Source organism: Garra rufa, chromosome 16 (assembly GCF_049309525.1).
Source record: "Garra rufa chromosome 16, GarRuf1.0, whole genome shotgun sequence".
NCBI lineage: Eukaryota > Metazoa > Chordata > Actinopteri > Cypriniformes > Cyprinidae > Garra > Garra rufa.
In genome coordinates this window covers 8,724,876-8,737,955 of record NC_133376.1, presented here as the reverse complement: position 1 = coordinate 8,737,955, position 13,080 = coordinate 8,724,876, and the positions used below count along the sequence as shown (strand labels likewise).

At 37.2% G+C, this 13,080-nt stretch overlaps 1 protein-coding gene across 3 annotated transcripts; it reads right to left on the bottom strand.

The window, feature by feature from the left end:
• Positions 1–658: 658 nt before the first annotated feature.
• LOC141288387 (uncharacterized) lies at positions 659–7,575 on the bottom strand. Of its 3 annotated transcripts, none has more exons than XM_073820515.1 (17): positions 6,451–7,575; positions 5,421–5,560; positions 5,106–5,310; positions 4,926–5,030; positions 4,365–4,558; positions 4,025–4,166; positions 3,279–3,935; positions 3,101–3,192; positions 2,771–2,884; positions 2,640–2,687; positions 2,476–2,559; positions 1,673–1,733; positions 1,522–1,572; positions 1,390–1,434; positions 1,249–1,310; positions 999–1,057; positions 659–911 (listed from the first exon to the last, which is right to left on the bottom strand). In XM_073820515.1, the coding sequence occupies exons 1-12, from the start codon at positions 7,202–7,204 to the stop codon at positions 1,683–1,685; spliced, it is 2,586 nt and encodes an 861-aa protein (XP_073676616.1). In that variant the 5' UTR covers positions 7,205–7,575; the 3' UTR covers positions 659–911; positions 999–1,057; positions 1,249–1,310; positions 1,390–1,434; positions 1,522–1,572; positions 1,673–1,682. The 3 variants fall into 3 exon arrangements, with proteins under 3 accessions (XP_073676616.1, XP_073676614.1, XP_073676615.1); XM_073820514.1 differs by having other exon boundaries at positions 675–786; positions 873–1,057; XM_073820513.1 differs by having other exon boundaries at positions 659–1,057.
• Between the last annotated feature and the right edge of the window lie 5,505 nt (positions 7,576–13,080).

The window sequence follows — 13,080 nt, the reverse complement described above, 5'->3', positions numbered from 1 at the left end:
GATATTTAAGTGACATTTGTAGCTTACATTAAATGATATATAAAATAAAACGTATTAACCTTTAAATTAAGGTAAAATGTGTCAACACAGAATGATGAAAACTCTGAAAACTTTAAATATTAGCATCACTTTATTGACCGTATAGATACTTTAACCAATATGAAGAAAAACTATCAATAAATGCCACATTCTCTACTTAATGTAATAGTAAAAAAAAGAGAATCCAATAAAATAAAATAAGCAATAAATGTGGCAAGTTCAAACAGGAGGAACACATTGCATGAAACATTAGATGCTTCCTCCAGCCTCATAGAAACAGTCGCTTCCGCAGTATCCTTGGAAGTCATCAGAGCCAAAGAACCCCTGCATCACACCTCTTTGCCCTCTTCCTCTGTAGCCTTCACCACAGTCTTTGTATGTAGTCTCACAATGGAGACATCTGGATAGACTGTATGGAACCCTGTACAGGTTTCTGAAATTTTCACTGAATGCCTTCCAGTTCACGACACCTGAAAAAAAAAAAAATTGTCAGCTGACCTTATCATTGTCTTAAACATATTCAACAATACATAACTGAGAAAAAACAGAGAGAGAGCTGTGATTAACCAAACAGTGACACTAATAAAACTTACTGTCCAACCACCGAAAGTGAGCCTCTCGGCGGAAACTTTCCATGCTCACAATGCTTTTGAAGCACCTGCAGGTGAGGGCAAGGGAGCCAATTGCAACATCACCATCTTGAAGCACAACCTCCAGTAAGATTTCACGAAGGACCAGCAGAGGAAGCTATACATGAACAAAACATAACAATCTGAACTTCTTGTGGTTATAATGATTCCCTTGCATTTTATAAATTGAGAAATAGCAAATACATGCCTCCTGTATGTTCAGGGGTTGGTCAACGGTTGCCACTAAGAAGGGACAAATGAAGAACATCAGTAAATGACAGTCAACATTTACTATAAATAACAGAGCACCTCAAACAAAATAAATCATACCAGTTTTGTCTGGCTTGTCAGTCCGCCTTCTCTTTCTTTGCTGGATTTCCATGACCGATCTTGATAAATTTATGACATAAAAACACATTAATAATACAGTATATAAAGTTTCATTGCATGAAGATATGACAACTAAAAAAAGTCACACTAACTGTAAAGGCATTTGCCATCCTTGTCATTATTTTTTAGAAAAGGACTAATAACAAGGGAAATGAAAGAAAGAAAGAAAGAAAGAAAGACAGTCAAACACCTTGGTGGGAATTTCTCCAGCAAAAGGACAGACCACCATCTTCTTATACTTGGTATGTCTGACTATAGATGTAAAAAGCACAAGTTTATCAAAACAATTCTTAAACTAACAGAATGTTTTTTAATGGTTTTGAAAACCCACCTCTGAAAAGTCAAATGTTCCCCCCAAGATGACATAGAGAGCATACTGCAACATGAATTATGTATTAATAACTGCACATGGGTTTAATTCTGACATGGCACCTGCAGAACCAATAATAGCCATTGATCCTACCATTAGTATGAAGACTCCACAGCTGCAAGACATCTCTTGTCGAGGTATATCCTAGATAAGTAAATTACATATGATATCTTTTTTAACTAGTACCACTAAAGCCCTAATTCATAAAATATTTCAATCACATTTGGTGTAAAATAAAACATACCCCAAGGTCCTCAGAATAGAATTCTGTCCATGTCCCTGGACACAGGCTCTGAGCAATTTCTCTGTCAAAAAAAAGAAATGAATGAAAAAAAAAAAAAAAAAACACACATTAAGATATACACTACAAACAGGGTTTTTAAAAGAGAACTACCCTGCAATACTACATATGATTACCAAGTAAATTTGAAACAGAACAGAAAATAATAAAGGCAGAGTTTAACAGGAACTGTCCCGCCTTTATTTTTCACATGGCTTTCTTCTTAATGCAGGGATTAATTAATATATGACCCTAAAATTAAAGTGTGTTGCAAGTAAAGTGTTCCTTAAATTGTATGCAATGAGAAAAAAGCCAATGAAAAAAAAACAAAACAAAAAGAGAACTGAACATAGAACCAGAGAACACAAAATTCTGTAACAGCAAAACCTGTATATGGCAATGTAAGTGCCATCTCCAAAACCTGGAGTTTTCAGGGAATTGAGAAAATACAATTCACGCAATTTTGGCTTCATGATCTGAAAAAATGTTTTCACCCTGTGTTAGTTTTTAGGAAAGGCATAATAATCAAGGAAATAATCAGAAATATGCCGCTGATTTCAGTTTGTACAACAATTGGTATTGTATATGTTTATGTATCCCAACATTAAAGCAGACTCACACACAGCATCCAATGCCCTGGCACCCAAGATGGGAAGACCACAGCATCCTTGCTCATAATTTCAGGCTACATGTATATTAAAAAAAATGTTTTATAGTATATAGTATGTTTAATATTTAAATACATTACATATGTCAGTGATCCTTACAGGTAAGTGGTCCATGGGATGTGCACAAATTGGTGGCAACCATGTCACTATGGTATGGCTGTCAACTGGATAGATGTCCACATTCTGGCCACAAAAATAAAATTGTTAGTTGAAGTATTTGAACAAAATGAATTTATTTATGCTCTCAAACTTTGAGGTTAAACCTGGGAGAGTGCAATCTGTTGCAGCACACAGAAGCAGGAATTCAGCACCTGTGTGAAAACATTTAGCTACTTTGAAATGGACATTTTATTATGATTTTAAGTTTTGATTCATGTATTTGTCTGTTTCTTACATTTCCTTCCACCTCGCAAAGGTTTGTCAGTGTTATTAAGTCTTTCTGTTTTATGACAATAGAGCCCACAAGTGCTACTTCATCATCAGCATTTGCAGAATGAACTTGAGCCATCTGTCAAGAGAACAGAAATTTTCTATTACTTACAAAACAGATTCTTAGTAGTCTTAGTCTTCTAAAAGACCTGGCGTTGCACACAGTGAATATTGTTGGCTCTATGATAAATCAGTTGTAAGTTCCTTAGGATATGAGTGTCTGAATGCATAAATGAAAATGCAAAATCTAAAATTTAATCATAATAGAAGTAATAGAACTGTTTAGCTATATTACCAGTTTACGCTGTGATCGAGTCAGTGGCTTTCCCCAGCAAGCCTTGCTAGGTTTTATTAGATGTAGTCTGGTCATTTCAGGAGCCCTGTTCTCTTTTTTTAAAGACACATAAAAGACATAATGATTTGTAAATAGCAAATAAGAGATAAGATTCAAAGTATACATGTAATAAACTTACCTACAACCAAACGTCCAAACAAATCAGTTTGGAGGTTTATAGTCGTTTTTGGATGCCCAAGGTTCTTCTGTATTTTTGACAGCATGGATCCATTTTTTTCTTTGTTTTGCAAGTGCAAAATGTTTCTTACAAGAAACATGTGGGTGGTGGGAGACATCATATTCAAGAAATAGTTGTTCTTGCGCATTCCAGCGAAAAGTTGTTCGGCAGCTTGTGTGTTCACTCGGCCAGCCAACTCTGGGACAATCTGAATCTTTCTAAGTGTGTCTCGCTTATCCTTACTGTTGGCCTCATGGAACTTGTCAGATAGAGCATAGTGCTCGGAAGAACCAGTCACTGGATGGCAATTATCATCCTCATCCATCTTCTTCTCTTTTATCCAGGGTAGGCTTATAGTTAGGGTTCCGCTCTCTGCAGCTGTTATATTGTTTTCTGTAGATTCCGCAAGTCGTCCCTCAAAGGGTGTAAATGGCATTGCTTCTGGCCTCCTTAAGTTGGAATGGGTGGCCAGTCCTCTGGCAAAATCATAAATACAAATGTTTGGGATATGTTTCCATGAAAATAACATGTCCGTAAAGTCTCTAGGACTTTCAGCACGGAGGAGAAATTTTACACTGTAAACTATACCACAAGGGCATAAAATGGCTGCCCATCCACCTGACAAAGAGTAGTATAGTTTGTTTAGTGAATGAAATTCATTAACTTTCAGAACATATACATTTGAACTCACAGAGCCCACCATATACCTGATGCTCCCCAAACTTTTTGAAAAATCTTGTCGTATGCAGTTCTGTTCTGCATTTCTTTTCTCAGTCTGGATAGAAGATCAGTCTTTGATCCTTCAGTGCCAACTCCACAGGCCTTGCAGAGTTTACGAATGTCTGCAACCTGGTAAAGCACAAATATGTCTGATATTACATTACAATATGAAACTAGCTCTTTGTGTGTTAGTTCTAACTACGACTAGAAGGTAACAACTTATTTAGACCTGCATAGTGATTGTTTCATTACTGGACAACCTTCACCATTTTTAATAAACTGCCAATTATAAGAGGCTATAGAGATTTATACTGAGCTGGTGCATACCTTTAGGTTCATTAATTCATCACTGAGTCTCTCTTCTGTCATGTCTATTTCAGCGATGTTGTCTAGTGTATTTGTGGTCTGCACTTTCTTCCACTCTGTGTTTATCAAAGATGGTGACCTGCGTGTGTGTCTGCCGATCCAAGGGGCCCAGTTCTCATAATTGGGTTTCAAAGTGTAAGGATTTGTGTCTCCAACTAAAATCATACAGAAAATAAAGTAGTGAAACAAACTCTTGAAACAAGGCATTTTGTTTAGATGTGTAAATCAGTGGTTCTCAACCACATTCCTGGAGGCCCCCCCAACACTGCATGTTTTCCATGTCTCCTTAATCAAACACACCTGATTCAGATCATCAGCTCATTAGTAGAGACTCCAAGATCTGAAATGTGTGTGTCAGAGGAGAGATGCAATGGAGAGATGCAAAATGAGCAGTGTTGGTGGGCCTCCAGGAACGTGGTTGGGAACCACTGATGCAATGAACTCAACTAGTATATGTACAAGAGACAAGGAAGTTGTTTACATTATTGCACATGATAGACTAATTGTCTTGTTGCAACTTACTCCTCAACAAGCCAGTTGCAATCCTCTCCATTGAAAGAGTCTCCCAGAACTCCTCGGAATTCACCTCTCCATTGAAGGTTTCAGTTGGCTCACTTATGTCACTGACTGGATAAAGAAACAAAATTAAATTAACACAAATTAACTGCAAATAGAAATTGTCAAAAAAATGTGATTCTTTACCTGCCATGTTGAACACTCCCTTTTTATGCAAGTCCATTACAACAACTGGAGGATGATGTCCACATTTTAGACACGAAAAGGCATAATCATGGTGAGTTAGTGCCTCAAAATGTAAATATGCATGAAGAAACTCTGTCTCCTTTGGGTAAGGCACGTGTGTTGTCTTTTGCAATATGGAATGCACCCTTCCAACTGACACATGATCCTGAGTGAGAACAGTCATGAGAACATATATCAGTGCTAGATTAAGTTGAACAATCCTGAGCCTAATGTATGTATCTTAAATTTCAGTATCTTAAATTTCAGAAACAAAACCTGAACAGAATTCCTTATGAAGATGCATAGAAAGATGCTTAGCAGCACTTTATCATTAAAGTTGTGAAGCCCATGCATCCAGTCCTGGTATCGGTAAAACATACCACAATTACTGCATTTCTTGCAGTATGTGGATATTCCTAATGAGGTAAATAAACAGATAATAATGGTATGGATTATTGTGAATAGCATACTTTAATATTGCCCTAATACTGGAGTATAATGCAAAAAAAAAGACATGTACTACTCACAAATGTTAGGGATATTCAACTTTTGCAAATTGACTTATTGTCTGGGGAGGCACAGCATCCCACTCTTCTTAAAGGGCTGCCCTCGGGTCATTGAGATTCTGGGGTGCAGAGTCACGACCCTCTACATGGTACTTTGACAAGCCAATACTATCTGAATAACACCATTAATCCAGTCGTTGTGCCTCTGCATGAGCAACACAGGCCTGATTTCATCTTTATGGATGACAATGCCCCAGCTCATCGAGGTCGCATCATCAGGGAATAGTGGCAGGAGGCTGGGGTACCTCAAATGGAGTGGCTTGCACTTTCTCCAGACATGAATCCCATAGAAAACCTATGGGATAAGCAGAGTCGTCATATAGAAAGTTGTAACCCTGAACGTCAGAATCTCAATGACCTGAGGGTAGCCCTTTAACAAGAGTGGGATGCTGTCCCTCCCTAGACAATAAGTTGATTTGCGAACAGCATATGTCGTCGTTGTTAAGCTGTAATCGATGCTCAAGGAAAGTTACAAGTTATTAAGACATTGACATTTTTGTTGTGGTATACCCACCACTGTTGTTAGCTTTTATTTTAACAAATTGCTTTAGAAGAATAAATGCATGCTTCTACTTAAATGCCCTTCTTTTATGATATATTATCACTGTAGCAATTACCTTTTATCATTTTCCATAAATTTCACCCGAAAGTCGAATATCCTTAACTTTTAGTTAGTAGAAATCAACAGCTTATTAATATTAAACATTATCATTAAAAATGTACAAACCAGCAATGCCTACCTGTCACTACACCAGTGAGTGTCGCCACTTTAGCATTTTTGGTGATAAGGACAGGAGCACTGAGAGGAACAGGTCCAGGGCACTGAGAGCAGAACTCCTCTTCAGGAATAAGATGTTGAGGAATGTCTTCCTTCTTTACATCTTCTATAAAAACATCTGATAGTGTGTCTGGAAGCTTTTTGTTATGGTATATATATTGTACCATCCGCTTCAGGCCATCACTCTTTGGAGGATATTCCCATTGCAGGCCAGACAGGTCATCATGTTCTGCTGGTTCAATCTCTGCAGCTGCTTCTGGCATGGTTGTGAAGAGCTCCCGCTTCATTTGAAAGAGACACCATTTTGCTATGCACTTATGCAGACACGATCTCCTACCTTTGATACAAGGACAGTGCCAAGTGTTTGTCTTGGAATTGTAATTAACCAAAACTCTGCCCAGTCTACTGTAATAAGAAGCCCTTGGCTCATATACTGATATATAATGCTTGTAGTCGGGGCCTCCAATAGTAACAAGGCTAGTAAATGTTGCACCTTTACTTTTAGCCTGACCTTGCAGTGTAAGGCATTGGTTTTTCCTTGTGTTACCAAACCATTTTTGCTCCACCATCTCAGTCAACACGTCCTCTGATAACTCTTCATGTGGTGCAATAGCGCAGGAGTAGTCTACTGATCTCAGATGAATACATGATGTAACCAAAAGTTTACTCCTTTGAGTCATTTCAGCACAAGTGTTGCACATATCCATTTCACACATTACCTTGTGTGATGAGCCCCAAATTTTCTTGGCCACATGAATGGGAATACAGGGCCCACGAAATGATTTTGCTACAACATATATCCCATTCTTTTTATCAACACACTGTGTTGGTAAATGATAAGTTGAAGATACGGGATGTATAGGTTGATGTTTCCGCTCAATGTGTTTTTTCAAATTTTTTGAATTTAGACTCACACCACAGTGAGGACACCTCACAGTGATCTGCTTTCTTTTAATCACTGGAGGAGCTGCTGGAGCAGGTGCTACTGGTGGCAGTGAAGGAGTTTCCTGTGGTGGATGAGGTGCTGCTGGTGGCAGTGAAGGAGTTTCTTGTGGTGGATGAGGTGCTGCTGGTGGCAGTGAAGGAGTTTCTTGTGGTGGATGAGGTGCTGCTGGTGGCAGTGAAGGAGTTTCCTGTGGTGGATGAGGTGCTGCTGGTGGCAGTGAAGGAGTTTCTTGTGGTGGATGAGGTGCTGCTGGTGGCAGTGAAGGAGTTTCCTGTGGTGGATGAGGTGCTGCTGGTGGCAGTGAAGGAGTTTCCTGTGGTGGATGAGGTGCTGCTGGTGGCAGTGAAGGAGTTTCTTGTGGTGGATGAGGTGCTGCTGGTGGCAGTGAAGGAGTTTCTTGTGGTGGATCAGGTGCTGCTGGTGGCAGTGAAGGAGTTTCCTGTGGTGGATGAGGTGCTGCTGGTGGCAGTGAAGGAGTTTCTTGTGGTGGATGAGGTGCTGCTGGTGGCAGTGAAGGAGTTTCCTGTGGTGGATGAGGTGCTGCTGGTGGCAGTGAAGGAGTTTCCTGTGGTGGATGAGGTGCTGCTGGTGGCAGTGAAGGAGTTTCTTGTGGTGGATCAGGTGCTGCTGGTGGCAGTGAAGGAGTTTCTTGTGGTGGATCAGGTGCTGCTGGGGGCAGCGGGTGGAAACTGCAAAGATGCCTTTTTATAGCAGCTTTATTTATGTAGGTCTGTGGACACTGGCAGCCAGTGTTGGGTAAGTTACTTTAAAAAAGTAATTAATTACTAATTACTAATTACTTCATCAATGTTGTATTTAAAATACTTATCTAATTACTGTGTCTAAAAAGTAACTTAAATACTCAATAAGTAATTTAACTAAATACTTCTTAAAATCCCTATAAACCTTGAGTGGACAAAAAATAGAAATTAAACTCTTTAAATAAAAGATAATTAAATAAAACATGAGTCAAACATTAAATAGTTTAGCATTTTAGCTTTTTTAATAATCTATATTACATTCTATGAAAACATTCTATAATAATAAACTTTTTTGTAAGAAATGTAACCTTCTTTCGGTAAGAAACACAATTCCAGAATAACAAAAAATATATATTATTCTTAAGAAACTTAAGAAAAGTTAAACATGACATGTATCAACCTGTAAACGTGAAACTTAATTTAAAACAATGAGTTTAATAAATGTTTTACTTTATTTAAACAAATCTAAAATGTTATTTAGAATTTCAAGGAGCTTTTATAATACTATCCACTATTTTAATATTTAAAACATTTTAATGACCATTTTTGTAATCATGTCATGTGTTTCCACAAAGTGAACTGTAACCTTGCTCATTCAGACACTTTTCTGCGCTACCGAAGTAAAATCAAGTTTTGCCTGTTTAGCAGGAGTTGCCGCAGTTTTATCCGTTGAATATGAAGGATCACACAGAAGTGTTCGTCTATGCTGCCGTGTCAGGTGCTTGAGTACTCGTGCTATTGACAGCGCAGCGGCCGATAGTTTTTTCTCCCCAGGACATAGCTTACATATTACTGTAATGTTCTTGTCTGCTTGTTTCAGAAAACTGAAGTAATGGGCATATTTCCATTTCGCAAAACAGCCACTCGCTTCAGCCGAGTCCAACATCCCCTTTAAGAATACCATAGGAGTATGCAGCAAACTTGCGCGAAATCACGTGCACCTGCACTTCAACGATTTTAAAGCGGCAGAGTTTACTTTCACATTTAGAAGATTAATTAATCAAATTAAATAATGATATTCAGCGAGTTTAATTATTTTACAGTGTAACGCAAGTACATTAAACGTAACTGTAATTAAAATACTTAAAAATGAACAGTAATCAGTTACTCTACTTTTTCAGTGGAAAAGTATTTTAATTACAGTAACGCGTTACTTAGTAACGCGTTACACCCAACACTGCTGGCAGCAGTGAAAATGCTTGGCCTTTTGGCCACAGCCAAGGCCACAGCTGTATATAACATAATCTAAAGCAAAATTGAAAATAGCCATGTTAGTAGACGTAAAAAAAATGTTTTATACAAATTTATAAGATATGCATATACACTCACCTCCATATTCAATTGCTCTTATTTTATGCCCAGCTATATGGGCCAGTATTTGATGATACTGTCTGGGCTTACATATTTGAGATGTGCAGAAGGGACATGTGAATAAATTAGTATCTGCATAGAAGTGCTGTGGATGAGGCTCTTGTCCTCTCCGCTGAATTGTGATGTGCTGAATAGACAACAAGTTCATACATTTTAATTTAAAACAAGTTTCCTCCTCTGTACATAATTATTTTACATTTTAACATTCATCCATTATGTTAGTCTATAGGTTTGACTACACATGTGAGGTGTTAATGCCTGCACTGATATAGTGAAGAGTGTTGAACATTGACTAGTGAGCTGATCTTAATACTAAAAAAGGTAAAATCGTGTTTCTATTTAAATCTAGTGGTCTGCAGAGGTTTTTGTTAGGGTTATGTTTAGGGGTACATGATAGGTAATGAGATATAATATAAATAACAGAAAAATAATAAATATTACATTAAAGTTGATATTAAAAATAATAAACTTAACAAGCAATGCTTTTTCAGCTTTTCTGTGGTGCTTTTCTTGTTTTCTTACAGCGCACCTCACACTCAAACACCATTTCATATATGAAGGGAGTGTGTTCTGGACTGAATGAAAACGTGTAATTTATCCAAAATATTATAGTTTTTAATAATTTTATAATTAGATCAAATTTGCAGTTAGATTAATGTGCACAACAATTTCCTTAATAAAATGTATTTATAGTTATTTTCTGTACATATTAGTACCTATACCCCAGGTTTTACAAACAATTTTAAAGCCTAGTCTTAGACTAATATGTAAGTCTGAGCTGTTCCAACTAAAAGAAACTTGCACTGACTGATCTTAAAATATATCAGTGCCTTTATTTTGTCTCAAGATGAACACCAGTAATGTTTTTTCTAAGCATGTTTATGAAAATTATTTAAATGTCCTAATTGAACTATGGACTAATCCTGGTTTAGGCCTGGGGACATAAATGTCACCTATTCGGTGGAATAGCTAACCTAACATTGGTTTACAACTATTTATTAACTTATTTAGGTAGTGTTTTCTAGTCTGACAAGCTAACTAGTCATTTTTATATTAGAGTGCGCCGACAGGAAAAAAAATTAAGCAAACTACCACTATCAACACTAAAGTAACGAACTTATGCACCAAAAAGTTAGCGAATGTTTGCTAATAATAGTTAGCGACAGAAGTGGCAGACCTCTTGGAGCTTTTTCTGTCTAATCATGTTGTAAACAAATTTACACAGACTAATTAAAAAGTTACCTTAGACAAAATGAGAATTTACAAAAATCCACTTACATCCATTCGCAGGACAGGTGAGCTCCCGAGCTTTCACCGACTTCTCGCTTTATCACTCATGTCTGATGGGAAAAGCGTATTCAAGTATTAGGAATCGCCCACTCAAGTTTTAGCAAACCAGGTACAGAGGTTGAAAAACGCCCACCCTATTGGAAAACGCCCAAAAATTGAGGAACGCCTTTTGTTGCTCTGCAGAGACCTCCTTCTCCCGGTGGAAACACTGCAAGTCGCAATCTATGACGGTACCGGCGACAGCCAATGAGCGTTTGATTATCGCTGCCATTAATTATTCTGGCCAATGACTAGTAGGGAGCCGTTTCCCGGTCAAATTTGAATATGCTGCTGATCGGCTTCTTGTACAGTGACAGTCTGCTTCGGTCGCTCCTCAAGCAACGGCTTTCACGTGGATTATTTTACGTCTGACTGTTTAATTCATATTTTGAGCGAGTTTTGGTTGTGGAATGAAGATTGAGAACAAACAAACGCGAATATGGACTTTTTCAGCAGCTAAAGATCATGCAAACTGCAAAAGGTAAGTACCCTTTACTATTATATAAAGTTCTATAGACTGTAACGTTAGTTATATTAAGATACAGTTTACTGAAGTGATATACTAATCGCGATTACATATTTTAGTATCCTACCAGTGTGTGTTACTGTGTTTTGTTAGTATGAGCTAATACTGTTAGCTGCGGCTAGGCGGTAACATAACATTATGTTTATGTCTTGCTGAATATATGAAGTAAAAGAAATCTGCACCTCACTTGAATAGTCAAATACAGACAGTTTACTTAAGATGTAATTGACCTAAATACAGTCGCTAATGTTTTGAGTCCAGATTAACAAACCCGGTTGGTGTCAGTTACTGGATCTGTACATTTTGTTCTTAAAGTTACAGCAGTATAATTAAGCCTAACGTTACCAGCAGTCGTTCTTAATTATAATCAAACACTAAAGAGAAAATCATTCAATGTACTTAACTTGCCTTTGTATTAGTCCTATTGTTTGTAACGTTAATTTGCTACTTTGATCGCATGTTGAATGAAATACAATATAATAAATAACTATACTGTAATGTATTACTATTGTGAAATAATATGGTCATATCGTGCAGCCATGCTAGTTTTAAGATCAAACTCACAAAATGTGACAGAACTTCAAAATGAGTAACCTGAGAACACTGTTATGTGAACTCATCTGACAGAGAGAGGACCTGAGTGAAAGCATGATCATTGGACTCCATGGAGAAGAATACTAGATGTAAACCAGGATTTTGGATCAGCTGTGCAGATTTGGTTTGGAGCTGGTGAGTACATTTTTGCAAGCCCATGTCTGTCAGTAAGTAGATAGTGTTTTATCAAACAAATAAATTTTAATGTAATTGATTGCTTGTGTGTGTGTTTCCCCCTTATGATCCTGAAGTTTTGGGAATGAAAATCTTCTACATGATCTTCAGAGGAAGTAAGTATTCATTTCTAACATTAAGATTCTACATCATGTCATTCTTAACATTAAGACACACTAACATTAGAAATGTTCATATTATTTTTCTTCTGTTTTTTAATTTTATTTTATTTTTATCTTTTTTCAATTTGTTTTGTTTGGTTTTTTACCCCCAGCTGATTACTGACCATTTGGAGGAGGACTGCTCTTCATCTGGTGTGTCTGTCACTTCTGGTGCAGAGTCATGGACCTTTTGTTGTATGTTTTGGTTTTACTTATTCTCACACTACATTAATTATCAGAGCTACAGTGGTGCCAAAAATTATTAGAACACTAGTATTTTAACTAACTAACTAGTGCCTTAACTAATGGTTTAAACTTAACTATTTCTATCATTTGCTATATTGTGTCAGTATGAAATATGTCTACATTTTCAAGTGTTCATTTTGCCATTAATTATAATAATCAGTGACACAAGGAGTATGAAAACAGACAGTGCTTCACACAGAGGTCTAATCTCATCATCTAAATCCAGAAGAACTGTGGCAACATCTCCAAGATGCTTAAAGAAACCTACCAGCAAAGCAGTACTGTTAAAAGTTTTAAGCACTTATGTACAAATTCTGTAAAATGAGAATGTTGATAAATATCATAAATGTTATGTTTTCTTCATCAATTAACTTCTTTTGACCATCATCTTGTGTTTAAAGCAGCTTTTGCACAAGGTGCACTTGCGGATAGTTTTTCAGGTTTGCAGGTGGGTCTCTTGAAGCATCTTGGAGACGTTGCCACA

Excerpts from the sequence above, each read along its gene's own strand:
- LOC141288387 (XM_073820513.1), bottom strand. The coding sequence starts at position 7,204 with ATGTGTGAAATGGATATGTGCAACACTTGTGCTGAAATGACTCAAAGG. Across the intron at positions 5,311-5,420 it reads TCATAAGGAATTCTGTTCAG|GATCATGTGTCAGTTGGAAG; the intron begins GTTTTGTTTCTG and ends GTTCTCACTCAG. Across the intron at positions 2,688-2,770 it reads TTTGCGAGGTGGAAGGAAAT|GTGCTGAATTCCTGCTTCTG; the intron begins GTAAGAAACAGA and ends GTTTTCACACAG.